Source organism: Leuresthes tenuis, unplaced genomic scaffold (assembly GCF_036924035.1).
Source record: "Leuresthes tenuis unplaced genomic scaffold, fLeuTen1.0.hap1 SCAF_23, whole genome shotgun sequence".
Lineage (NCBI taxonomy): Eukaryota > Metazoa > Chordata > Actinopteri > Atheriniformes > Atherinopsidae > Leuresthes > Leuresthes tenuis.
In genome coordinates, this window is record NW_027325377.1 from 19,324,542 (window position 1) to 19,352,423 (window position 27,882).

Here is a 27,882-nt window from a genome sequence, read left to right on the forward strand (position 1 = left end):
TTGTGCGGTGGCTGCACATCAGAACTGTGTTTTAATGTATCCTGCATTTAATTGGACCGTTAGATGTGCCTGTCCTCATAAATTTTCATTACCCAAACCCAAGATGCAATACAGAGTTGAGCTGTATAGGTCATGTTGGGCACAAATGCAATCAAGTATCCAAGGTCTCTGATTTAAGGGCTTTAAATGATATCTGCGTTGCTGCAGCTGTTGCTTATTCATCTGTGCACTAACCTAGTTTATTGTTTCAATGCTGAATGTATGCATCCTGCAAATCTAGAAGTTCTGTATAGTCTGAGTTTGCAAGTGCTTCTGGAAACAGGAGTAGTACACAGGCTCGTATACATTTAAATATCAAGAGCAAATGAGGGTAAAACGATTTTAAGTTCTGTGAGAAATTGGAGATATTTCCGCCATCTGAATTTCAGAGTTTGTGATGATGTGCTGGTTCAATTAGCATTAACAGCAGAATGTTAAGACAGCAAAGGATTGTGTATCTTAAAATAAGTGCCCAGTACTTACTGCTAAACACACAGACACACACTCTGAGCTTTCTGTTGAGCTCTTGACTCCTGATGGGCAAGATCCTCCTGGAAGAGTTCAGTATACTTTGCTGTGTTAATTAGCCCCACTTGACATATGTTTTTAGATGTCTCTTTCCCATGCTCACTCTTCACGCTTAAATTTATGTAATTCATAAATCTCTGATGGAGCTCCATTTAATGTGTGACGAGGAGTCGATTGGAGTCTTTCACAAGCTGCGCTAATATCTAATCAATGTGTTCACCACTCTAAAATGTATGAAATTGAAAAGTGAATTATGGAGATGTCTGAGTGATCTGTATTAGTTGGGAAAAGTCATGCATGCAAGATGAGAAATCTACTTAGGAATCTGCAATTAATGTCATATAACCTCACCTCTGTATTTGCCCATTACTGGTTAAGGGTTTGGCATTGCAGCTCCCTTGTTTGATGTTTGTGTCCTTGACACACACCCTACCCTCAAAATGGAGTCATTGTCATTCCAGCCACCCTCAAGGTGAAAACTTTTTTTTCTCAACATTTTCCCCGCGTTGGCCTTTTCTGTCTCTTTCAGTTTATCTCTTCTGCTTCTACACTTCATTTCCATCCCTCTGCTGTTCGTCTTTCCATCCTTGTTCAGGGTGGTACATACATGCATGCCCACACATACCAAAAACACCGGATTTTCCTTTCTTTAGGTAACTTTCTACTCTTCCCTTTTTCCTACAATCTGCAGAGATGGCTCAACACACACACATACACACAGTTTACATTTCTTAACTGTGTGCGTGTGTGAGCTTTCTGTCTGCATGATCAAGCATTACCGACGTTATAGCCTAAAGCAAACAGCCCTGTTTAAGATGCAAAGGATACAACAGCAAAGGTATGAGAGAGATGATATGAACTGGTGGAACTAATAAGCCTCAAGCCCGATTTCCTCCTCTGTCCCTTTTTTTCTTTTCTCTTACTCTCTTTTTCTATCTCTCTCTTTCCTTTTAGTAAGTTTATTCAAAGTCAGCTTAAATTTCAAGGTGTTTGATCAAAGTAATGAGAAGAGGGTTTGCAAACAGGCTCCGGAACCTGTCATTTAAGAAAAAAAAGAAAAAAGAAACCTAAATAGTCACAGAATCTTGTAATCCAACTGGGAGCTTTCATGAAACACTCAGCAGAATCGTGTATAGTCATACCCTCTAATGATTTGTGAGAATTACCCTCTGAACAAATGAATGCTCCATCCAGTTTTTGTCTGCTTCCCCAGCTGCTTCTTAGAGTAGAGTGATTGAACTGGACGTGTGAAAAACGCTTAAATGCACATTGACAGGGTATACGTTGACATAGCCTTCAGTTCTGATAAAGTAAGACAGTGCAGATGTGCTTTACAATTGAAAAGGATCTGATAGGCAACAATAAGTTTATGTTCTGAGCTGCAATCTTACAATGACATGATGCTAATTTCTTTTAAAATTATGGCCCCATTCAACATAGAAGAGAAGACAAAACAGACAGCAGATCTGTTTGAATTTATAGTTACAAATAATAAGAATATGATAAAGCCATTCATATTCATTTATTTCATTCTACCTACATTCAGTAAATTACAAGCCCTAGAATACCATTAAATAAAGAGACTTCTTGGTTTTTTAGATGGCAAAATAGTGGCATTTAGGGATGTATTAAGCACACACATTAAAGTTTATTTCACAGGGCACTTTTACAATGTATTTATATTGAATGTGCTTCAGAGATTCTGCAGAATCACACAAAATCCTACATTACATAACTTTATCTTTCTTTGTAAAAGGGTTGAAGCAGCATAATGTCATGAGGATTTTTACATTCTTATTCTTAGTCTCAGTCATGTATGTAGTTCATTCTTAATGTTGAATTAAGATATCCAAAGTTACTTTCTTTCTTGTTTTCAGATTGTCCCTCATCACACCTGCTCCTTGTTCCCACTCAGCACACCTGCCTCCATTAACCTGATTGTCCTCAGCAGTATTAAGTAAACCTCCATTTTTTTTCCCTCACTACTTTCTGAAGGTTCTGTTTTATCAAGCTCCTGTTTTGTCATCCAGTTAGCTTTGTTTCATTTTCTATAGTTGCTTAAAACTTCTAACAGTGTATTTGTGTGTGTATTTGTGTCCTGAGTTAGACTGCACTTTAACACATCGTGCTCAAAGGTCCACCATCAATAAAACAAATAATGGGTTTTCCATTGCTGTCCTGTGAAAACCGCAAACTCATGTCAACAAGCTGGGGTCTCAACACAGCTAATGGACTGTCCTTTCTACTGCTGCAGTTTTAGATTTAATGTTATCTTTTCTGGTTAAAACCTGCCACAGTATAAAGTAATAGTGTGTGCGAAAGTACAAAATTTGACAGAACTGTACAGTCAAATTATTTCCTCTGCTCCCCCTCTTCACTGGGTGCACAGCTCGTTCCTCCTTTTGTTTTCAATGTCAAACTAATCGGCTTTATTGTGGGCTTCTATGCCACTGCAGAGCTTGGCAGTAGAAGCAAAAAAAGATAATGTATCTTTTATGAGGTCCAATCTTGTGAATTTGTGAGATGGTTCAACTGGGTCAATATCTTGGTGTGGTAATGCTTTTGCAGCCAAGGTCAAAGATTATATTTTCTTTCAGTGCAAGGTATTTAAGAGCCCCCACAGATATGACTGAGGTTCAAGGGAGGAAAAAAAAGTTTTTTATTAGTTCAGTTCCCAGAACGTGGAAGGAACTTTTAATTACACGCATGACTTTCAGCAGTTGAATTAGTTCTTACAAATTCTTACCAATCAGCTCAACTTTTTATGTGCCATGTAACTGGATTATTTCTCTCTTTCCAATTTCCTCCATTGTTCCTTTGTGATAACCTGTTCTCTGTTTTATTTTTTAAATCTTTAATTTTATTGATGCTTTTTTTCATTTTATCCTTGTTTTCATATTTTTTTTTCTCCTCTACCCCACTCTGTTTCCAGGCTGTCTTTCTCATTTCTGTTTATCAAGCTGAATTCTGTATTTAAAGCCTACATAATTTCCATGCATTTTATTATGCTTTATGAATTTGTCTATATCAGCAGTATTTAAGTTGAAGCACAGGTCTAATGCAGAAAACAAAGCAATGGTCAAGTAAAATAATGATCTTATTTTTGAGGATTTTTCTACATGACTTTTCAGAATGTCCTTTTCATGTCAGTGCCATGTTCTGTGTCCTCTGTTGAGATAGCATCTCAGAAAAAAGGGCATTCTTTATGATTTCCTAATTCTAACCAAGTAGTTTAAATACCTAAACCTAACCAAAGCAAGTTTCTGACTAAAGAGTGCAAACCTACAAAATCAGATGTACAGGTTGACATTATCATGTCAAAGTCCACCTTTTAAATTGACATTCACTTCTCACATGACTCTCTTGCAAAGTGTAATCAACTTTAATATTCCCATATTTATTAATTTATTTATTTAATTGAATGACCTTAGTATACCACCATCGATGATGGATGGGATTATTTGACTCATATTTGATCATTTATTCTTTTTTTAATTCTTTTGTTTCTACTGTCCAAATTAGAAAATTCCACTGCAGTATTGGCATAATTTTGGATTATGCCCTGCCCCTGATATCTGCTTTTTGCCTCCTTTTCTCTTTAGCTGCTAGTTCCTCTGATTGCCACTCAGACCATTGTAATGGGAAATTAGTTTTCTTTCTTTTATGTGTTACACTTGGTTTTCCCTGAACTGTTATATAGCAGAACTGCTCGAGCAAATAATGCTTAATGTCATATGGTTGATTTTCCAACCTGCTCTATACTTGGATGGAATTTGAACTGTCTGGACAAATATGTGTACATGGTCAACACTATATAAAAGGACTGATCTTAGAATCAGTGGGATGTCCAGACTCTTGAAAGTTGAAATATGCTATACCCTATTCGGCCGAATAGTGAGACTTGGTCTCTGACTCTGTTTGATGATTATAGCTGGTTGTTCATTCTAGTTTGATTTATCATTCTGTAATAAATTCCTTAAATTTAGGAGACTTATTATTGTCTTTGCTTCCTCACCATAGAGCAAACAGTTTTTGCCTCTACAACCATAACCTCAAGCTTTCAGAGTTTGGGATTTTTATCTTTTTATCTCTTGTCTTCTCCTTGAAGAAAAGTTACTTTATCAGAATAAGTAGGGTGTTTTATATGTATCATTTAGGATAATGAAAAACTAATGGAGTATATGGTAAATCTCCCTATTTCATAGGGGGTTAGGGTTAGGGTTAGGGTTAGGGTTAGGGTTAGGGTTAGGGTTAGGGTTAGGGATAGGGTTAGGGTTCCTTCCAGTCGTGCTGTTCGATGTTTAGCACATTTCCAGCAAAGAGGTGGCCCAAACATTTGTTTAATGGGAATCCAAAATCCTTAAAAAATTCAACGAGCTCTGTTGTGAGGGGTAACTCCACCTGATATAGATTTACATCTCTATATCTGAAAATATGTGGTTGTGCTTTTCTTTTGTTTCTGTTGATTTTTGGTTGAAGCACTTTGATTGACACAGATGCTGGAAAGGTGCTATACAAATGAAGTTCATGTTTGCTGACTGACTGAAGTTAAATAGCTTAGCAGTTAGATAATCAGACAACCTTCATCTTGTTTAGAGAACCATCTGGCATGGTTTTGAAGATGAACTTGCCATTGAAAAGATCCTTTTCTGTAACTATTCTAGCTTGCCATGCAAGATTAGGTTACATTCCTTCTTTATGTTCTGTATTACGGGGCAGACCAAGAGTCACATTCACAGCACATACCTACATTAATCCATTAAGAAGAATTTTCAGAAGAAGAAGAAGAAGAAGAAGAATTTAAGAAGTTAATTTTGACTGTTCTAATATGAATTTAGTTAAAGCTCATGAAACTATGTACAATGAAAATGAAAGCACGACTATTTGATGTCTTTTCTCAAGAAGATAAACGTAACAGGTTTAGTTGTTACAGGGCCCATGTTCTGTTGTCACCATGGCAACATGTTTTCTTCCTTTCACTTGCTGCTGCCATTTCACTACTTACACCTGTCTAGAGCATGTCTTATCTGGTTTTGACTTTGTCACTCTTGACTAGACAGTGCATTTGGATTCAGAAAGACTGAAAAGCGGCAAACATAAATAAACTTCTCAAGACAGTGGGCAATGTTTTTACTTCTGTTCACTATGAATCCGCAGGAGGAAAATAAGGAGCTGTGACAGGAATACAAGAATATCAGTTTTACACGAACCTGGATTGTTTCACATATAAACATGCGTAATACGTAATAATGTCTGACGCTTTAACGCAGAACCTCTGCTTATCTTCGCTGTCTATGCTTTATGACTGATCAGACATCTTATCTAAGTCTCCATTAACGTTTCAGCCAGAGCTAGGTTCATTACAAACATTATTCACTCTAAGTCTGCCTACAAGGGCTACAGCAAACTCCCAAGGTCACTTTCCAGGAGGGAAATGATCTGCTGCTAATATCTCTTCACAATGAATCATGAGTCCAGTTTTTGTAACGTAACAATAATCCTGTTACACTTTAAAAGAAAATCCAAAAAAATCAATTACGTCTGCACTTAATCGTGGTAGATATATCATAGCAACTTTACTTATGATCATTTCTCTACAAAATAATGTTTTAGATTAATAAGGCTAATGTAAGGCCATATAACGCTGCTGTTCCACTTGCATTATTGGTACATAGCACCTTTCTTAAATCTGAGACACATGTACCAATCCTGCTGCAGGATGATGAGTGAAAGAAGCCAACATTCAACATGAGATGGTGTCTGAAAAGCTTCTTTTCAGAGTTCTAGTCATTGCCTTAATGCTGAAGGAGACACAGCTGAGCACCAGCAGGATGCGATTTTGATGTCATTTTGGCAGAGACCTCTGGTCTTTCTGAACCATGTCCACCAAGCTTTTGGTTCTTTCAGTGCTGTCAAGTCTGACTAAAGCTGCAAAGAACATTTACTCGTGTTTAAATGGCACTAAACATTTCCTCCATCACCCTGACAAATCTGGTCATGTTTCTTGTCCCATGTCTTAAAAGGTTTCTTGTTTGAGCACTGATCCATTTTCTGCCGCTGTCGGCAATGTCATTTCCATGCAGTATCTGCTGTGCGAAAAATGAACGTTTGACATGCACAGCAGCTAAGAATCACTGGGCTTAGATAGTTCTCATTACCACCATCTTTCATCACCACCATGTCTGGGTATATATCTGTACCAACATCCCCATCTTGTCTCATGCCAGCCTGGTACTCAAATGTCTTACATTTTCCTCTTACAAATCAATCCCACACTTCTGTCTCAGTAATTCACCCCCTCTCTTTTAGCCCTTGTGCTCGTGTGTCTCACTGAGAGGAAAGATCTTAAGCTTTGTACTTCTGGCTTCACTCTATTCATTCTCTCAGCACAATGGAGATCTGTGAGTAAAAATTTGCTTTTCTTTGGTCTTTTCAGTCCAAAGACTCAAATCAGACTTTAGGTGCATGTGGCGAAGGGATGAAAGTATGGATTGTTTCATAAATCTCATTTTACATATAATATTATATATCTGTAATAGCTACTGTCATCCTTCTTTCAAAATTTTCTTAATTTTCAAGCTTCATTTGAAATTAAATTTGAATGAATATAACAGACATTACTAGAAAACAGTAGGCCAATATGTCCAGCCCTTTTTTTTATCTTCACAAGGTAAAGCCACAATCCCCTGATAAACATCCCAATAAGTACAATTCTGTTGAATTGTGTGTGCAAATAAAGTGTCCTTCCTTCAATGTTTTAAAAGGAAATTTAAATTTAGGAAATTTTAATTTAGTTACATTATTGTTTTAAACTTAATTCAAAAACATGAATTACACTGCTCTGTCTTGTTTACACATCTGAGGTGCCAATAATTGTTTCAGTATAGTTAATCATGGATAAGCAGTTGGCAGTGATTCATAACTAGTAGCACAAACTCACCTTGATCTCTTGAAATATTGATCGGACATGAATCAGTGAAATTGTAGTAACCACTCACACATTGAAGAGGTTGAGGCCGATGCGGTAAAGGCGTTTTCGCATGACATCTGTGGACAGCGTGGGGGATTTACAGCTAGCGGGGTTCTCACAGTGGTAGCGTGGCAGGCTGAGGATCATGGCCTGTAGCGCCTCCTTGGATGAGGCTTCAGATGTTGAGCGTGCCTCTGTCGACGTGCTGCTGCTGCTCATCTGCTCTGAGCTGTTGTCTGCTGTCTCAGAGCCGCACCTCTTAACGTCAAGAGGCTCCACCAAAGCAGAGCTCCCTAACTGTACAGCTTCCTGTGGTGGAGGAGCAAGAGGGGGTTCTGTTGGTGGAGGCGGGGGTGGTGGTGGTGCCATCACTGAAACCTCCTCAAGGCTTTGAGGGGCAGCCATCTTGTCCAGAGGTGTCATGGGAGGTTGTTCCTCATCTCCTATGTCTTCTTCAGGTGGAGGTGGGGCAGGAAATTCAACATCCTGCTCTCCTCCTTCTGTCTCTGATTCTGGGAGTGATGGGGGTTCTTGTGGTGGTGGTGGTGGGGGATCTATGGGCTCAGTTGAGGCCTCTTGACAGGGAGGTGTGGGTTCTTGTGAGAGGCTGGGTGGGACAGCGGCTGGTGTGGAGTTTGCTGTTGTAGAAGTGGTTGTGGTGGAAGCTCCTTCTTGTTGGATGCAGCTGCCAAGAGTGACTGAAGTGGATGATTCCATGACTGAAGATGAAACTCTAAAGTTCTGGCTGTCAATTTGCACAGTCACATCTCGAAAAGCCATCATCAGTTTGCTCGCGCTTCTTGACAGGTCACTTGGGTCCACTACACCTTGCTGGATTGTTGATTCTCCCATGCCACCTCCTTCTCCACTCCCTCCTAACCCTGTGGCTGGTGCTGCACTGAAAGAGTCAGCACTAAATTGATAGGTGCCACCTTCTTGCAGTGAACACATGGTCTTCAGGCTCCAGTTGCTGAGTGCATCATCTATGGACTTTGCAAGTGACTGGACCTGTTCAGTGAATGAGTCTTCCAGGTCGGTCAGGGTGCCACCAACTGTGACAGGCAGAGATGGTGAGCGCACCAGTGGAATGCCTGCCAAACTACAGCCTTCTGCCAGGGCCCGTTCAGCAGAGAAACCCTCCGTATTTTGCACACGGACCTTGCGCATGGAGATGCGTCGAGGGAGACGACTCTCCAGAAGTGAATTGCGGATTTTTTCAAAGTTTTTGCTGAGCTGGTACTGGCGGAAGGCAGTCTGGATCTTGCAGGCAGCACGGCGGGAGATGAGATGACCGCCGTATTTGTGCTCTAACATTTCGATCTGAAAAAGACAAGACAAAGAGATACAGACAGGAAATATTGAATTAATGGATTACACTTTTTTTAACTAATTAATAATTCACAGCCAACAAAACAATCAACTTTTATGGTAATGGATATGTCCTCAATCAATCGTGACAGTGATGGATGCCAGTCAATTTAGATACACAGAACAAAAACACCCATGTTGCCAAGAAGAGAGTGTTCTCTGTTTTGGACATCTACATTTTTTGTCTGTTTCTGCTGGCAATGAAAGATAATAAGATGTAAGTGTTAAAACAGTCAGTTTGAAAAACATTTGCAGTGTGGGTGCAAAATAATCAACCTTAAAATAATTAGTTTCCATAGCACAAAGTCATACACTTCTAGTCTGCGTGCAAAAGCGCACTAATAGGTGACTTGGGCCATTTAGACAAACTGTTAATTTCCTTTGCAAATACAGCTTGAAATCTGCCGAAATTCCATAGAGAAGTCCTCCACACAACTTTAAATGGTCTGAGGCTGAACAAGCAATTAATCTTGCCTGTGAAAAATTGCTCGAATGCTGTGGGGAAATGGATAGAGATGTAATATGACCATTCTCATCTGGCATTGGCACATACACTAAATGAGACCTCTTTGACTTTCCCAGAACAATCATGGTGTGGATATGTTTGGAAGTGCCAAGAATGAGCGCTTATGTTCTCAAGTCACTCTGAGATCTTTGTCATTCAGTCAAAATCAATGAATATAATTCTGTCTCTGTTCTAACTCTATCAAAGGCATGAATGTGGAGGAGATTTGAAATCTGAAATAATAGCAGTCCCAGCTCACAAACAAGTATACATTCTATACATCCTGTATTGGAGTGTATCTTCAAAGTTGAATAGCATTTAATTTTAGGAAGCAGATATCTTTCATGTTTTCTCCTGTTTTTTTTTAAGGATTTAAGCCAACCTCTTGTATCAGGTATCATGAGGATTAATTTTGTCAACTGAAATGCGATCGAATGACCAAGGAGGATCAAGTTGTGACTTTCAGATGCAAATCTGCTTTCACTTCAGCCCAAAGTCACCAAACCACCTCATGCAGACTTGTAAAGAAAAAAAGAAAAAAACACTGATAGGCTATAATGGCTGGAGGGTTTGCAATTTGTGATAAGTGGCAAGCTCAACCACATGCAAGCCTCTGTCCTTGTCATGGAGGAACGAAATCTCCGACAAAGCTCTTTAGAAAAGTGGAATGACACTGAAAATCCATCTTATCTACTCCATTTACATTCCTCTGCAGAGCCTCTGCAAGCAACGTGAAACGTACTGAGAATATTAAGGTGGTTTCTGAATGGAACACTAGTTTACAGCTACTGTATCTGCGGATTGCGTCTTCTCTGTAGCTGTCAGCTCTTGTAGACTGGTTGAACTTTGCCTGAATATTCATATATTCATCACTTTTTAAATTGGATTGTTCTGTCCTGTTTCCACTTTTATCGCCATAACTGTGCTCCTCTTTTTTTCTTTTTTTTTTAAACATGAATCACTGTAAATATGACTGACCTCCATATTCAAAAAGGTATTCTTCACAAAAACAAATTCTGCCAACAAACACTACAGAGGTGACCTTGAATGCAAGAAAGAGCCATCATCATGGCTCAGTTTGATTAAATGTAGCAGTTGAGCTTGTTTGTTTTGCCCTCCTCATAAGCTGGGTGGGGGAAGATGAATAAAGTATTTGGGTCATGTTGCTTTCTTTATTAGAATGTGCATCTGATACACTTTGCCACTCAGATGGAATAACGTCCACCAGATTGAACAGGGACGTTATGGATGAAGAAAAGGAAACACTAGGAAAAGAAAACAGCAACGAAAGTAGACACGGTTTGATGCCAAACTTTCAAAGGTTGTCTGCTAGTACACCAATTTTCTCCACAGTGCTGTGAAGGATAGCATGGCAACAGCACTGCCATCAACTTCTGCTCTGTTTCCTAATTCACTTTTTTTTCTTAAGGTTGCTGTATTTATCACCCATTTTAATAAGCAACAGAGGAGTTCCAAAGAAAGACAGAGCTGAACAGCAGCACAACAGAACAAGGCTTCCTGTCATTCCAGCTTTGACTTATTTGTCCTTGACTTGATATGCTAATTTCAGTTAACCTTCCGAAAAGCAGGAAGTTTACGGCTCCTATGGGATAATCGCCAGTTTCTGCACACATCTTTCATCGTTCCATGTTCCATTTCTCTTTGCTGTGAAATTGTCAGGCCGAGGGTCAAGCAGTGCTACTGTTGTGTCCATATATCTGCATTGCTTTACATCACGGTTATGTCCTAACGATCCCCTTTTTAACCGTTGTCTCCACTAGATGTGATATGCTGCTACTTGTGAGCTACATAAACTCAGATGTCAGTTGTACATGCTGAGATGCGGGCGTGCCTTGGTGAGCTAACCCTGCACCTACCCTTATGCGAACGGAATCAGGCATTTCTCTGGATTGCAACATTTTTAGAAACACTTGGGATGATGCAACTATCAAGTCAACAAAATATAAAACTTTGGTTGATATGTGTTCATACTAAAACAGAAATTTTAATGATTTATATGTTAAATCAATGTGGTCATTAATTTGGTGTCTTCTTTATCCTCCTTTAGCAATGTTTGGTCTCCACCAACTCATCAGGAAAATATGAGTTTTTCCACCTAAATGCTCACTTTTGGTCTGCAGTAAATCAACATGGAAATCAACTTAGTCTGTGTGCTCTTTTTTCCAGTCATGTATAGTTACTCAAAACGGTTGTCCACTGCTGCTCTAATTGTGCTGAGACCAATGAGAGTTAATCAGAATGGTAGAGTTGTGGTCCAGAAAGATATATAAAAATCCAAGCTCTGTTTTTTGGGTTTGATGAGAGTTGCCAAGTCCATCACATCTCTGTTCACTTTTTAATTATTAATAGCAAGATTAATATTTAGAAATTCTTCATTAATGTGTTGAGTTGCCATTCACTGTAATATTCATGGTCATAGTGATTATAGTATGAACATTTTGTTCTAGAATATTCATCCACTGAGCCTGTGTACTGCATGTAAAGAAAGAAAAAATTAAGATGGGTAAACAGAGGTCAAAAGAGGGCAAAAACAAGGGTGTCGAAGGGAAGGTGGTGAGACAGATGACCGCTCTGAGAATGGCATTGCCCCCCCCATTCGCTCCCTGTCAGTTCTACCTCTGATCACTTCACTAAGCTCTGATGAAAAGGGAGATTATTCCAGAAAGATAGCGGTTTCAGAGAATGGTGTTCCACCACTGTCTCTAAATCTATTTTGACAGGCAGATCAGCACCATGCTGACCTCATGTTCCCCTTTGAAACAGTAAAAGAAATACTGCAGCACAATTCAGAGAAGAGTAATACTACAATGCCAAATGAGTACAAAGTGAAAGACATTTGAATATGTAATCCTGTATGCATGCATGTACTTAGCTCAGTTTAAAGCTGGAAAGTAGATTAGGTTTCTAAGATATGATGAAGAGGAAAAGAGTAGCTTACACATTAGTTGTACATTTAAAATATTTTTGAGCAGTGGGAGCTCATGCAGTTTTGGGATGTCAGGTATAGTTCTTCATTTTTATGGAACATTAATATCCAGGGGCTTTAGGGAAAGAATGCATTTCAGTCTGAAAATGTTGTGCTTGAAATGAATATGCAGCTCATAACAAAAGGTCAGCCAAAACAGGAATACACAGCACTTCATTTTTCATCAGATTTTGAATGACATATTTTCCTTCTTACGCCTTACGACTAGAATTTTTAAATCCTGACAGGTTGTTTTTTTTCCCTCTAAATTGGCTTGAGTCACCCACATTGGGAAAATTCAGAGATAATTTTCTCCCTAATATTCAAGATCCCCACACAATTAAACTTAGAAATAATTATGCATGATGCACAATATGATTCCTCCTCTGAACAACTGCATGCATGAATCAGGGTTAAATTGGCGTCATGCACTGGGACTACTCTCTCCTTCTCTTTTTTTGTCTGTATACTGTTTTTTTTAATAAAGTAAGCAACACTCAGAAGCACCCTGTCACTTTGAAGAATCTACATTTTAAAACCATTGTGATAGAAACATGCTCGTTTGTTTGTTGATTACTTGCTAGTTAGTACAATGGCAAATTATATATGAGTAGTTGCTGCTTAATAGGGAGTTTTTTTGCTCATATTTTGATCTTTATGTTTTCCAATCTCAGCTAATCAGTTTTTGGCTGTAGATTTAGGGCACACAAGAACATAAATGCACACAAGCAAATCACTGATGCAGTCTACAGTCATATTGATGCGTGGAAAAGAGGTCCCATCACAGTATAGCTTGTCAGTGTGAAGTTTTGCCTCACCTAAACGGGAAATCTGCACATTGTTGTATGACCTCATCACAAAAGAAAGAACAATCGTTTTTAATTTCTTAAGAAGGATAAACCTAACTGTGATCTTTTCTAAGCCAATCAGCTTTACCTTACTGGAAAGTGACATAAAGCACCCCGTGCCCTTGGCTTAGGAATGTAAATATCATATCACCAATCCTGCCACTTCCAAATGTGGACTTTTTCTTGCTATTTCACTCACATACTGTATGACATCTCACATGTACACACAAACTTTTTCATGCTTTGGCATATCAAAGAAGACACCAACACGTTGTCTGTGTGGACTGATAGGTCATGCTGACATTTAATACTGTCCTCTCGATTGATACTTCACCTGACATAAACTGGTAAATGCCGAAAAACAGATTCATATGGTTTCACTCTTCAATGTATAAGAAGAAACCGTAAATAAAACAGCAGGAGATTAGATCTCACATGCTGCAGAAATTAGACTGAAATGCAAATCTATGTTTATTAGCTTTAAAGCTCATGCATGCTGTTTTACAGCACAGAGACATTTGCATGATTAATGAGACGATTATATAACCTCAAAAGTGGGATAGAACTAATGCTGATGCATTCAAAAAAATGAGGATGACAATGAGAGAATTATCCACAGAGAATGAGGTTAATTTTAGTTGGTGCAATCTGAAAAGAGATAGACATTTAAGTCTAAATTTTATTAAGAAACGTTTGCAGTTAAAGAAGTAACAGAAATACATTTACAGACACCCAGCGCGAACACAAATTTACTGTGACTTACACTTATGAAGTATAGTAAATTCTGTTTGAAATCTATAATAAACTGTGAACAAATATAAGTTCACCTTGCTGAGTTTCAAGAAAAAGGACATGACAAGGGAAGTTTCTTGTTAAGAAATTGAAAAATGTCCTTTAAAGAAGACATTTTTCTTACCAGCTCAATAACTCAGAAAAAAAACAAATGTAGGTATGCTGTTTTGGGCCTTATACATCTCAAAATGTATAAGGCTTGTAACATTACAAGATTATTCAGCTTTCTTTTCTCATTAACTTTGCTTGACTTTAACTTCAGAATATGTGCCTTCTCTCCCCTGATGTTGGCGCTTTAGTAAGGCTTTGGTAGGCAGTTTAATTCATCTAAACTGAAAATGCAAACAGCTTAAGGGAAAAACACTGGTTCACTTGAACACAACTGAATATCACCTTTACTTTACTTAAGGGAAAAACATTGGTTCACTTGAACACAACTGAATAGCACCTTTACTTTAGAAATGTGACTTTAGTGATATTATTATTATTGTCTATGTAGTGATGCTGCTTTTTGTTGGTAAAACATAAACCCACATAACTTTTGGCTCGTGTGTTTCAGCTCTCTACTTGGACACAACAACATGCTTGTCGTTTTGGATAGAGCTCTGAGTTTTTGTTCTGTTTACAATGCAAACAATGATTACTTGCATCTTATCAAACATTAGCAAAAATACATGCACATCTACACTGTGAAGGTTGAACACAAGTTGAAACAGAATAACTTATATATTTACTTATGGTAAATATCTGTAACTTTGATGTGACAGTTTTAAAGGAGACTATCATGTCCTTTTTTTCCCCCCTATAAATATACAACTCTGTTCAAGCGAGTCATTTTGCTTAAACAGAGGTGGCAGCATTAAAAACAGGATTCCTCAATGATCATATTTGAATGTTTGTTAAAAATAATGTGTTTATGCAATTTTTTTATGGAAAAATATTCTAAATGTAATTGCGATCCAGTGATAGCAATAAAATGTGGTATGTGTACGAGTTTAAGTGAATTAAATAATCCATCTTAAGGTTCTTCCCCAGCAATCAAGGTATCAACGGGAAGATCCAATTACTCTGACATCGATCTGGGGATCTATCAGCTCCCTGCACCTCCACCTGTACAGACAGAAGATCAATCCAGCTGATCGCGTATCTCAAGCCTCGTTGACAGCAAGATAGTAGAAAAGGACAGCGCTCTGATGTGAGATTAAAAGAGTGAGAGAGCAACACAGGTTGGAAGCTAAGGTTAACAGATGCTTGAGCCTCGATTAGGTAAGTGATGAATGAGGAAATCAGGTCAAAACTGAATGAAAATGGAGGTGATCGAAAGAGAGATTTAACAAACCTCCCCACTCAACTCATTAGTTTCAGTGGCAGCTGTCACTCTTAACCATTCACTAGTGTGTTTCGTTTGCTCAATTTGCAGTAAAGTATGTTTAGTCAACAATAATTACTTAATGTAATTAGTTAGTATTAATCAAAGCAAATTATTATAGTATTTAGTTCAACATAAGCATCAAAAGACGGAATTGAAATGACACCTCTTGTGTCACCTCTATGCAAACTTCCCCTGGATTTTTGGCCAAAGACTGAGAAACACCAAGAGCTACAGAGTTTACTCATTCATCTGGGACATTGATTTAGTGTAGCCAAGTGTGGCACACTTACAGTAACTGTAACGGGAGATGCGACTTAAGAGATTAAATACATTTGAACCTAAATAAATATATATATAATATAAAATAAACAACTCACGTATCTAAGAACATTGCTGGCATGATGTTACTTAGGTTTAAACCTACAACTAATGACTTTTTCAGATATCAACACTTTCCTTATCTGTTCCAAAAAGAGAGAAGCTACAAACCTATACATCACCAAAGGAGGAATCAAAAAAAAAAATTGGAATTTCTGCTTTAGGACTTAAGAAGGCACTTCCACTGGTATGTAGTATGAAAGCTTCATAAAGCTGAGAAATACAAAAAATAACACAAAAAAAGGACTTTGTTGTAATCTCTTTCAGTGGTCTTGAGCAAAAGTTTTCAAGGACTTTGCAAGATCTTTCAAAGTTTTTCTTTGGACATCCACTGCTTCTTCACCAATTTTCTGTCCAGCCTTGTACCCAACCATTTTCAGCAGAATGCCTTTTTAGCACAACAAAGGCACCTAACTTAAGGGATGAACCTCTATCATATCAACACATATCTACACTTTGAAAAGAATCACATTTTCCTGGCAATACATAAAGAAATGAGGTTGTGGCCAGATACTTTTGCACAGAACTCTTATCAACCCTTTTTAGAAACAACCCGCAAGTTGGACCAACGCTCTGTTGTCTTACCTGCTTGAAGATGCTCTGATTGAAGGATGTTGTTTAGATGGATGATGGGTGATATGGATGGTGAATGTTTAATGGCTCTTGAAATTGAAATGATTATGCCATGGAGATGCTTTCTGAGTCCCTGATGAAAAGCATGATAAGAAGACAGACTTGTGAACATGGAAATAGCTGAACAAATACATTCATTTTTCAGACATAGCTAGGACAAAATCAGTTAACTTTGTATTATTAAATTAGTACAGATGACAGTTGCATGCTTTTATTCTCCATATAAATAGCAATAAAATCCAATTTCATCAGCCAGTGTGTAATATAAAGTGGAAAAAAAAGAAAAATCTTTTGATTCACGCAAATACAGATTCAACTTAAGTGTGCATTGCCTTTTCGTAACCCTGAAATATATGTGTTCATAAACACAGTGCCCTTCCTGAGTATAGATTACAAAGTACTTTCAGATAACAGTCTCCGCAACCTTCCTAAAGAAAACCAAGCGAGGATGTTGATGAAGTGATGATATGGTAATGATAATGTTGGTTTATGATTATGAAGAAAAGTAATAAGACATAGTTTTGATAATCAACCCAGACCAAGAAGGACCAACATAACAAAGAAACAAAAATAAGGATCTCATCAGATGCCAGCTTTGTCCACAAACCAAATGTCCTCCTCCTCAGACAGAAACCAAACACCACAGACGCATAATACACACAAGCCAGGTTACTGCATCTTCTGTCCTCCCATCCCCTCGCCCAAACATCACACCAATCCTCACCCCCCACCCACATCCCCAACACAACCCTACCTGCTTATTTTTGAGGTCAAGCGAGAGCTCATAGTCAGAAGTGGTGGAGTGCGACCCGGCCCCGTTGCGCTGCACCCTCAAAGGCGAGGCCGTGTGATGCAGACTGGCTCTCCTCCCTGCACCACCTCCTTTTGCTCCTCCGCCTTCCTCATCGTCCTCCTCCTCCTGTGCTGCCTCGCTCTCGTGGTGCTCACCCTGGACGTCCTCTCCCTCTTGCCTTGTCTCTGCCTCCACAACTTCTTCTGACTTTTCATTTTCTTTCTCCACTCCCGTCTGCTCCTCTCTGCAAGGTGAAGGAGCTTTAGGTGCATCTTGCTGTGCCTCCTCACTCAGAGGCTCGATTTTGGGCTGAAGCTCTAGCTCGGGTTCTGGTACAAGCTGGGGTTCAGGTTCTGACTGAGCTTTGGCTTCAGGCTGGGGATGAGATGGAGTCTGTGGTTGGGGCTCAGACTGAGGCTGTGGTAGCTGAGTCTGTGGCTGAGTCTCTTGCTGCGGTTGTTGGGGCTGTGGTTCTGGTTGTGGTTCTGGTTGTGGTTGTGGTTCTGGTTGTGGTTCTGGCTGTGACTGGGCCTCACTCTGCGGCTCCCCCTCACCTCCCTTCCCTTCCTCCCCCATAGACGAGTCTGGAGAAAGTTCATCGCTGCAGAAAGGAGGAGAAAACGCAGAGTGAGGTTGCTGCTGCATCCGTGGTGAGCTCTGACCTCTTCTCCAGGCTGCCTGGGTTAGTGGTAAGAAGTGGACCATTTTGTTTGTGTGTATGATCACTCACTCTGCTACCAACTGTGTGAAGGGCCAGTTCATCTGTCTAGCTGCTCTGTTGTGAATGTCTTTTTTGTCTGTCTAGACGCTGACAGACAGTAACAACCAGGAAAGTATACAGCACAGAACAGCTAATAAAACCACAGTACAATAGTGGAAAAAAAAAATCGAGAAATGATTTATTACATTAAATCTTAAGCAGAGAAAATGTGGAAAAAAAAAAGATTGACAGTCAGTGGTGACACACACCCATACACACAAAGACACAGGGGAAAGTCATGCAGCTAATCTATGCCAATTACAAATTGGGTGCTTGTTCATGTATGAATTGTGTGCATTTGTGTCTGTGCAGAGGGTGGCGATGAATGGTGTGTGTAATCTGTGTCTGAAGACCAGATAACTTTGTCCCTTTTCTCCTCCCTCTCTCTTGTTTCGCCTCATTACAAATATAAAGGTATAATGTATAATTTCACCACATATATCTACAATGTAAAGATCAAATCATCAGCTGTCCATGAAATCTGATCTGATCTGTTTGGAAGCATATTTATCTAAGTGACAGCATTTTTGAGCAGGTTTTAATACCCACATGACTAGAAGAACAAGACAACGAAGCAGAAGTTATGTTAGTGGAGCTGCAAAGCTGCACTTAAACTGCCAGTATGCTTAAACAGAAGTGTCTGTCAGAAGGTCTAAAAAGCTTCAGAAACCCTCGCCGCAAGCACACTTCAAAATGGGGGATCTTCAAAATGCTCTTAAAGAAGAAAGGTTGGAAAGGTAAATTGTTTATCTCAGTTCAGTTATCTCTGTAACTGCAGATGAATACAAAAATATGAAGGCCTGACTGAAAAATCAGCTTGAAAATGCCCACCAGTTCTTTTCATACCCTATGGGTAGGTGTTGAATTCCCCCTAAAGACAACGATGAAATTCCCCATCTCTGTTGATTAAAGTTAAAAGAAAGGTTTGGTTTTCTTTATTTTTTTTCCCCTGAAAATAGTCCCTTCATTTTGTATAACAGTTTTGATTCAACATACATTTTTGCCTCATTGAATACATGTCGACCTACGAATGTGCTTGTTTGTCACCACCTGTCTCGGCTGTTTGCCTGCAGCTTGAGATGCTTGCTCACTCAAGACCATTGTAAGTGTAAAACTTACACGTACCCCCCAATATTGGAGACATGCGCATTTGTCCCACCCGATGTTAAATTCATTCCTGCGCTCTTGCTAACTGGAAACAAAACCTCAGAGAAAAAATAAGAAACAAACAAATCCAATGTTAGAAATTAGAGTTCTTAGGTCTTTCGAAGGACAAAAATACCTATTAAAGGGGGAGGAGGGCTTGGTGGATGCTGTTAAACCTTTTAGACTACGAGTTTGAGATTCCTGCCGGCACAATCTTTTTCTAAATGCCTTTCTTTTTTCTACTTGAGCTTCACTTTTGCATTGTCAAGGACTACACAACTTAATGCTTTCTTTCAGAGTGAATCCATTTTTGGTACTTTCACTTTTATATTGTAACCTGACCTGGTAGACATTCTTGCAGTTCAGAAACATGAGGGAAGTTCTCCATAGAAAAAAGATTGGAAAAATGCAGGCACAGTCGAAAAAAAGCTTGGCAGGTGACTGGATAAAGGTATTTCTATCAAAAACTTGAACCTCTAAGATCAATAAGTAAAGCTAGTCGAGACTTGTAGCCCTAATTGTTGACTTTAGAGTATAGTGTAGTTTTCTGATGGGTCCATACTATTGTATTTTGGACAAAATTACGTAGCTTGAAGCTTGAAGATAGATGAGCATGCTGACATTTGCTAATTATTGCTTTTAAAAAAGAATGACTGACAAACATTTTTTTCTGACTTGCTTTTACACAACCATTGTGAGGCCAACTTGTTACATTTCGGCAAATGTTCCTGAAAGATCCTTTGAATTCATGGCAGGTTTACACTGTGGTTGATAGTGATTTTGATAACAGACAGGCATGTTATTGCCAAGATTAAGATAAGAGTTGTTTTCTGCTGATTTGATATGATGATAAGACTAGAGTTACCAGGCATAAAATCAGGACATTCTAGCTTCCATTTGTGAAGATATTAAGAACAAAATTTGAATGACATTTCCACAGTAGCATGGAAGGCCTTGCAGTAACAGGAAAATTGTGGAAGTTGGAGAGATAACTGAAAATAGAAGACGTGCAACCTGGCATTTTGCCCCTTTGCGTATATGAATACAGAGTCTTCAATCAGAATAAAATATTCCCACAAATTAGTGCACAGCAAAAAAAACACCTCTGTCTTCTCTTCCTGCACAATAAGTTCACTTGCATCACACTCGGCAGCACATAAGCTTGAAGTTAAGGTATCCTTAGTGAGCATATAGCTATGTTTGCTACTTTTGAAGTGGAGTATGTATGAGCAATGAATAATAAACAGAAATTAAATCTGCAGCTTTGACACTAAACTGAAGGTGAGCTTCTTCATGTGTGAAATATAGACCTGACTGGATAAAACGGAACACTTCTTTTTAGCAAGAGAGTGCTTCGTAGCCGACCATCTCTGCTTGTGATGTTTGCACGCTTTGTTATGGATCTAAATGTAGCCTTACCCATTTGCATTTTGTAGAAGGAACCTGCTCTGAACGATAACGTGGCAGGCAGGTTAAAGTTAGAATGCACACAAAATATACACACACTGAGTAAAGGTGTTCAAAAAGGATTATTTGTGTTGAGATACACAAAGGAAAACAATGCAGTTGCTGATAACATAATGTGCTGTATATGCATCAATGCATATTTATACACAGCATGTATGTATCAGCCAGAGTTATCTTAAACAGCTTCAATGACACTTTCACTTTCGGCCAACCTCTAAGTCTGTCACTCATCCATTTCTCATCCATTTAGTAAAGCTTCATATCCTCCTCCCTTTCCAATCACCCACATACATACAGATTTGCTGCTGCTCTGTCCTCCACCAGGTAAGGAGATTGAGCAGTTCCAGGTGTCAACGTGACTGACAAGGCGAGGACAAGCCCTAGATGCTGCCTCTCTCTCATTTTTCCGTACGTCAGTTCAAGATGGATGGACGCAGTGGTCTCCACGGTTTCCATCCAGAATATAATCACAGTGTCTGCTGTCGCTTCTGCTCTTGTTGTCATGACTGCTAATAAGTTGGTGAGGTAGTTTGGTATGCATTCAGGTTCAGCTGTTAGTGACTGTTTATATGTATTGTCTCTCAGCTGGAGAACAACTGACAGAGCCATACCTACAGTGGAAAACAAATGTACACTAGTGTATATAAATTAGGGACTGCAAACAGTCTTAATGAATTCTGCAATTTTGCATAATATATTTACATAAGAGTCACATAAGTTCCAGGTCTAGAAACATTAATGATAACAATGCTCATAATTTATGTCTTTGTGTATACTGCAATTCCTGAAAAGAGTACAAGTATCATCAAACATTATACTTCTTTCTTCCTTATCTGCTTTTGTCAGCCCCTTGAACATATATTGAACATTTGGCACCCTATTGCCAATCATGGTACACAGATGGGAAGAGTATAGTGCACATAGAGTTGTAGGATGATTTAATAACTGATTTCCACAGATGAGTTACTGTTCAACAACTTCGATCTCAGTTCAAAGCAAGTCTAACATTTTTCACAAGCTAGTCATTATAAAGCAGGCACAGATTAACCTTTGAAGGAGGTGTGGAATTTGGATTTTTCTGCAGCCTTTGTTGCCACAGTCAACAGAAATTGGTGACCAAGCAGAGAGTGAGGTTAAATCCTTGTTGCTCTTTCATGCATGACAAACATCTTAGTGGATGGATACAGCCCTCTGTGCAGATATTGTCCAAAAAACATTGGATCATTTGGCTATCAGGAGCACAAAATGCATTTTTCCCTGAATTAACTTTTAAAATAATTAGATCAAGTTGCCATGACAGGTCTTGGCCCTCTCTTCACTGCTTGCTCCAACTCAATAGATTGTTAATACAGATGGATCAGAGTGTCTGCAGCATTTGTTGCAGCTGGTTGAGGTGGTTATTTTTACTCGCTTTAAATACAGTTTAGCATTTTAGTCTAGTGGTTCCCAACATATGAGTTAATTCTCATATGAAAAGTGACAAGGGTGAAAGGGTTAGGAGAGTAAAAAATCGTATTATATTATCTTATCATAAAATGTCTTAATTCAGTTTCTTAATTTGGATTATGATCCTGGGAAAAGCAGAAATGTATATGTATGTATGTATATACATATATATAGGGTCAGAAAATAGAACTAACTCCTGATGTCATGACTTTCAAATTGGTTAAAATTGGTAAAAATACTGTAATGGTACCAACAAATACAATCACAAACCAAAAAAGATGCCTCTGTATATCAAAAGTTCTTTTGGCTTTGTAGCCCTCTAAGCTTCCCTCTAAAAATCCTCTTGAGTGACTGAAAAGCAGCTGTGCTCCATTTTTGAGCCCCAGCAAAGGAACTTCAAGGAGATGAATTTTGAGGATGCAGCATTCTCTTCCCTGGTATCCATCACTTCTGATGTTGAGTGAAAGGGACTGAAAGAGCTACAGCACAGAAATCTGATAAATGTCTTTCACTTTCTTCAGACATGAGGCATCATGAGCTGTGGAAAACGGAGAAGCAGCATCTCAGGCTTTATGTTGAGTATTAGATCCAAGAAATTATGTGAACACAAAATACATAGACACAAGGAATTTTGGCTGATGGAACTTACAATGAAAAAAATGCTTCATTCTGATCAACCTGCAATGCCACCAACACAGATATTATGCTGGTGACAGACAATAATCATTTGTGATGTGCTTACTGTGTAATTCTGGGCTGAAAGCTATGTCAAAGCTAATAATATGTTGACAAACATTATTTTGTTTTTTTGTGCAAACATTACAATGTGCATTATGAAAATTAACTGAACACTTTTAAAGGATTTCAGCCCTCCATCAAATTATCTTTGACTGGGAACAAACGATTTGATATAAATGTACAAAAAAATCTTTGTACTCATCTTTAACATAAAAAATAATTGTGTGAAAGCATAAATAGATACATATTTTTGGCCTGCTTTTGGCCTGCTAAAGCATTGACCCTTCAGTCCTTACATGGTCCAACAAAACCGTCTGTGCTTGCCAAAATAAAATGTAAATAATCTTATCAGTTTCAAGGCAAAGTTGGTGCAAAGCACACCGAGACACACCAATTATGTATCGATCTCTGCCATGGATCGTTGTTATCCTATTTGCCCACTGCAGTAAAAAATCTAAATATCGGATAATACCAATGCTAGGCTGATATATCTGTAGGACTAATAATCCTCTTGGATACCCACTGCTGCTGTTTTAGTTATTATTGTACTAGTATTGTTGGGTGTAATGTCTATGCTGGACACATCACTGTTAGTTTAGCTTTCTATGCTAATGAGTCAACAATACCTTTGTTCCCAAAGTGTATTAGAGAATTTGATTTAAAGATTCTCTTCTAAAGATTTTTCAGATAAAATAAGCCCTTAAACCCCTTAAATGTCAGCGTTGGTAAATATGACCATTCGGAAAGTTGTCTTTGATTTGTTTTTTCTTGTCAGCATCCTGTTAGGTCCTAAAACATTGTCCAATATGTCCTACACAGTATACACTTCTTTTTTAACTGATTTCCTTGAACATTTTTAACTTTCCACTATGGCCATTGCTGGTTGGAGAAAGCAAGAAATCATAAATGGACACACAGACGGATGTCAGGGCAATACTTGTTTAGTTTATCAAGAACTGATCATCTAGCAAAGTGCCCAATTTCATTTGAACAAACTGGGATGCGTGAGGAGGAACAAACATACAGTCAATAATATACTGCCAGTGTGCAACAAACAGGAAAACACCACATGATCTTTATATATGAGGTGCCATGGTTATATATCAAGCATCAGCAAAGTCACTGCAGTTTACTTTGACTTTAACCTTGATCACCTTTGCTGCATCAGCACCACAGAGGTTTGGTTTGGAGCAGCAGAGATGAGATATCAGACTGTTTGACCAGGGGGGATCAAAAGGTCTAGCCTCTGGTGGACTACAGCCAAAGACATGCTGAAGAGGGCATTATGTGAGGAAAACCACATCAGCAGAAGTCATAGCAAATGAGATCCCTGAAGAAGCTGCTTGCTATTATTTCCTGTCGGAGACAGTAGTTCATGTTCTCTCAAAATGGAAGAATGGTTTTATGTTGAAGATAACTGTAGCCTGCTATGTTCTGTCAGTCTTAGGACTGTTGCCTTGTCACTAATACTGATTTCCTCTTCACTCCCTGCCTCCCCAGTGTGTTGCTCCCACTGCTCACAGAGAATTATTCAGTTCATCAGGCGGAACACAAGGGTAGACTAAAGAGCAGAAGCTTCTGTGTTAATAAGATTTTTTCTTTCTTCTGATTCACGCAGAGGGTAATGTATGGGGAAATTTGCCAAATACATCATCCGAGTGTGAATTTATCGGTCACTGCAAGCAGGAGCAAAATTACGCAGTACCATATGGACAACAGAGAATAGTGAGGAAAACCAGAGCAAAGATTGCACTTTTACTTTATTGTTATGTTTTATACTCACACAAAAGGAAAATAAATGACTGATACATCAAGAACGACTATACTCTTAAACTACGAATAAAAAAGAAAATAACTAGCTATTAAACTAGCTATTAAAATGTAGAATGTCAGATTAGCATTAAAAAAAAAAACTTCTCAAATCACCAGGTTTAGTCTGGCCATTTCTTTTTCACAGCATAATTCTCTCTTTCTCACCATTGTTCAATGGCCTTGATGCTTGCTAACCAGCCTGTGAACATGTAGTCACAGTTGTTCAGTAGGGCACACTCCACTGCGTTTAACTGAGTTTATGTTCCTTTTGAAATACCATAAGAGGTGCTAACTAGTCAGGGGTATAAGTGGGAGAAAGTGAGCGTGAGTAAGAAATTATTTGTCCGCTGGAGGAAGACAGGGGGGCTATGAGATGCATTTGAAATTAGAAAATTGACCAGATTTTGAAGATGACAAAGTGCAATCAAAATGAAAATCTACCAACCAAATACAAATGATAATCTAATAAAAGCTGTAGATGAATGTCAGTTTACTGAACAGGAGGCACACTTTAACACTTTTTACCCAGGAGTACAAGGTTAGAAAACTACTCTTGAACTCTCTTTTAACTGTGTTTTGCTGCTTGACTGCTCAAACTAAACCAAGACAGAGGATGCAGTCTGATGTATTGGAATAGTGTTGGATCAGGGGCATCACTCAACACTATTTTTAGATCAAACCTGATGTGACTTCAATTTGTGAGAGGTTCAAAATTGATGTTTTCTTTGTGTTATTGGTTAGCTAAATTAAAATGAATGATGACACCAACTTGTAGGTTAAGCTGTTCTAATTTCTCCTATATTCATCATCTTAGTGTATTAGAGACCTCATAAAAGTACAAGTCTGTACAAAAGCTGTGAAAATGCATTACAAGCAATGAAAGTCTTAAAAGTCGGGATGTGTGTGTACAAGAAACAAACTTGCACTCACTGCATCAAAATTGACTCTGTGACTCTAATTACGGTATGTTGTATCAAATCATATTTCATACTTTTGTCATAATTAATGGAAATTTGAACAAATTATTACAAATCAGGCTGTACCAAATGAATATTGTAATATGTTTTCTCAGTTTATTCAATGTTTGTCTAACAAAAAAGTAAAAAACATCCCTATGCTTGCTTTGCTAACAATTTAACCTCTTACAAAACTAAATGTTTCAAAGGAAAAATAGCTCATTCGCGAATGATAAACCCCAAAGATGGTTTTTTTGTTACTTTTAGTTGAAAATCCACAACCTCATATCCAAATGCACTATAAGGAAATCTTTTCAGCTTATATATTCAGCATTTATATACATGTATAGTAAAATCCATGGAAAAGCATTACACAATATTTCATGTTCTATTAGTAAATAAGGTATGTAAGATGAAAAAAACAATATTCTCATAAAATGTAATCTAGTAGGAACCTAACAGCCCCTTCTCACAGACTCTTTACATGTCTGAAATGTACTTGTATCACAATTCACTGTTGTAAATTTTGAGCATCTCAAGGTTGTTGTTGTCTTCTAGGAAACAGCCATATTTTACCACTGCTATTGATTCATTTGAATTCCACCAAAGTTTCTTAAAGTTATCCTGAAGGCGAAATCAATGTCGGTACGAAACTTTCATAGAAATGCATCCAAGAGCTGAGAATTGTTAGACTGCATAAAAGTCAACCAAAAACAGGCCCACATTGACTCCTTCTACAAATAAGATAGTCAGTTTTGAATGTTTTGCATTCATGTAATTTGATAATGCCAACTGCATCTCTATTATTTATGAGGACTAGTGTAAAGAGAACTCTAATAATGAATGTGTCAGAGATAGCTGATGAATAAAATACATTAAATGTAAATTAAATGATACACCTTCTTTCTCAAACACATCCATCTTGTTTTTTAGTCTTTTCTCTGTGATCTTCAGGGATCCAGGTCAAACTGAAACATATATCAGCCACCCACACAACTTATGCAGCAAGCTTCCGTAAGGGCCGCCCTGAACAAAGCGAACAATAGATGGATTGGAGAAACCGTCACTTATGTAATCTCCAGAGAACCAGCTGCACATTCTTGGCCACGTTGATAGAAGCTTCAGTGTAGGATGGTTAACAAATATAGCCACGGAATATATAAATCATGAGATAGGCAGAGGTTCACATGGTTAACAGTTCTCTTTCTTTCAAAGTCAAAGCCTCAGCGCTTTTAGACTTGAAGCATGCTGCAGGAAAGACCAGTTCAAGTGGAGTTTATGGTCTTAAAATGTAAAGAAGCTTTCACTTCTATATTTTTCATGGTGATTAAACAAATATGAAATATCAAGCAAGAAATTCACCTTGAGTAGACATGCAGTGATGCCTGGTTGGGGTCATCATCTTTGTGCTTTCTGCTAGCCTCATGTAATCAATCTTGAAGTGATAGATTGATTGTGAAGGAACTAATCCATACTGTGCTCATTGGTATGTGAGGACATAGTTCATAAATAACTGGCAAAAATAAGAAATAGCCAAAAAAGGGAAGCTTTTTGTAATATTGCATTTTTATATATAATCCATACACTCTGAGTAGTGGGAGTATGGTGAAGAGGACTCGAATCAATGTTGACCAGTTTAGGACTATGAAAAGCAGAAAATTCGCATTTTGTTCTTGAAAAAAGTCTAATACAGACACCTGGTTCTTTGAAGAGTGTTAATGGGTGAGCAGGTTGATTCAGCTTGTTGCCAGCTGAAATGTTGCTAGATGAAATAGATGAGCTTTCATCTATTGTGTTGATTTGTGTGTGTGTGTGTTGACTACACGCCCCCAAAATGGTTAAGGAACATAGTTCTTGCCCATACAATATAAAAGATACACACAGAATGTGTGAGCACAGGCATTCCAATGAAATGACAATGAAGCCTCTTTTACGGCAGCAACAGACCAGGGGGTATAAAAACAGGTTAGGCTCATAAAATATGCAATGCAGAGTTTCAAAAAGAATTGTTTCGAAAGCCTTAGGTTGTGGATAAAATGGAGAATGAGAGAGAGAGCAAAAACTGCACCGTAGATATATGGTTGGCACACTGCAGTAGTATAAAGAATGACACAGTGCACAGCCCACGACTCATAAGCAAGACTTCAAGGACAGAAACTGACACCATCGTTCAGGACACACAGTGCCATCTATAAATTTGGTATTGCGTTTACATTTACTCCTTTGTGTCCCACAAATTTGGCTTTTCAATATCAAGGCAACATCTAAAGGGTCTCTAAGTCTGTAATATTAGGCACAGCGGTGCTGCAAGCAATATGATGACGCACCTTAACATCAACTTAGAA

At 38.4% G+C, this 27,882-nt stretch overlaps 1 protein-coding gene across 5 annotated transcripts in view; it reads right to left on the minus strand.

The window, feature by feature from the left end:
* Window positions 1-27,882, minus strand: part of iqsec3a (IQ motif and Sec7 domain ArfGEF 3a) — a 102,179-nt gene that overhangs the window by 39,006 nt on the left and 35,291 nt on the right. For 4 of the 5 annotated variants that reach the window (XR_011909961.1, XM_072377536.1, XM_072377537.1 and 1 more), the window contains exons 3-4: window positions 17,174-17,813; window positions 7,566-8,857 (exon numbers count right to left, since the gene is read on the minus strand). Coding sequence is in view for 4 of the 5 variants with exons in the window: in XM_072377536.1 (XP_072233637.1) it covers window positions 7,566-8,857; window positions 17,174-17,813 (1,932 nt within the window). In the remaining variant the exon portion in view is untranslated. The remainder of the gene's footprint in view (window positions 1-7,565; window positions 8,858-17,173; window positions 17,814-27,882) is intronic. The other variant, XM_072377539.1, reaches the window with a different exon arrangement.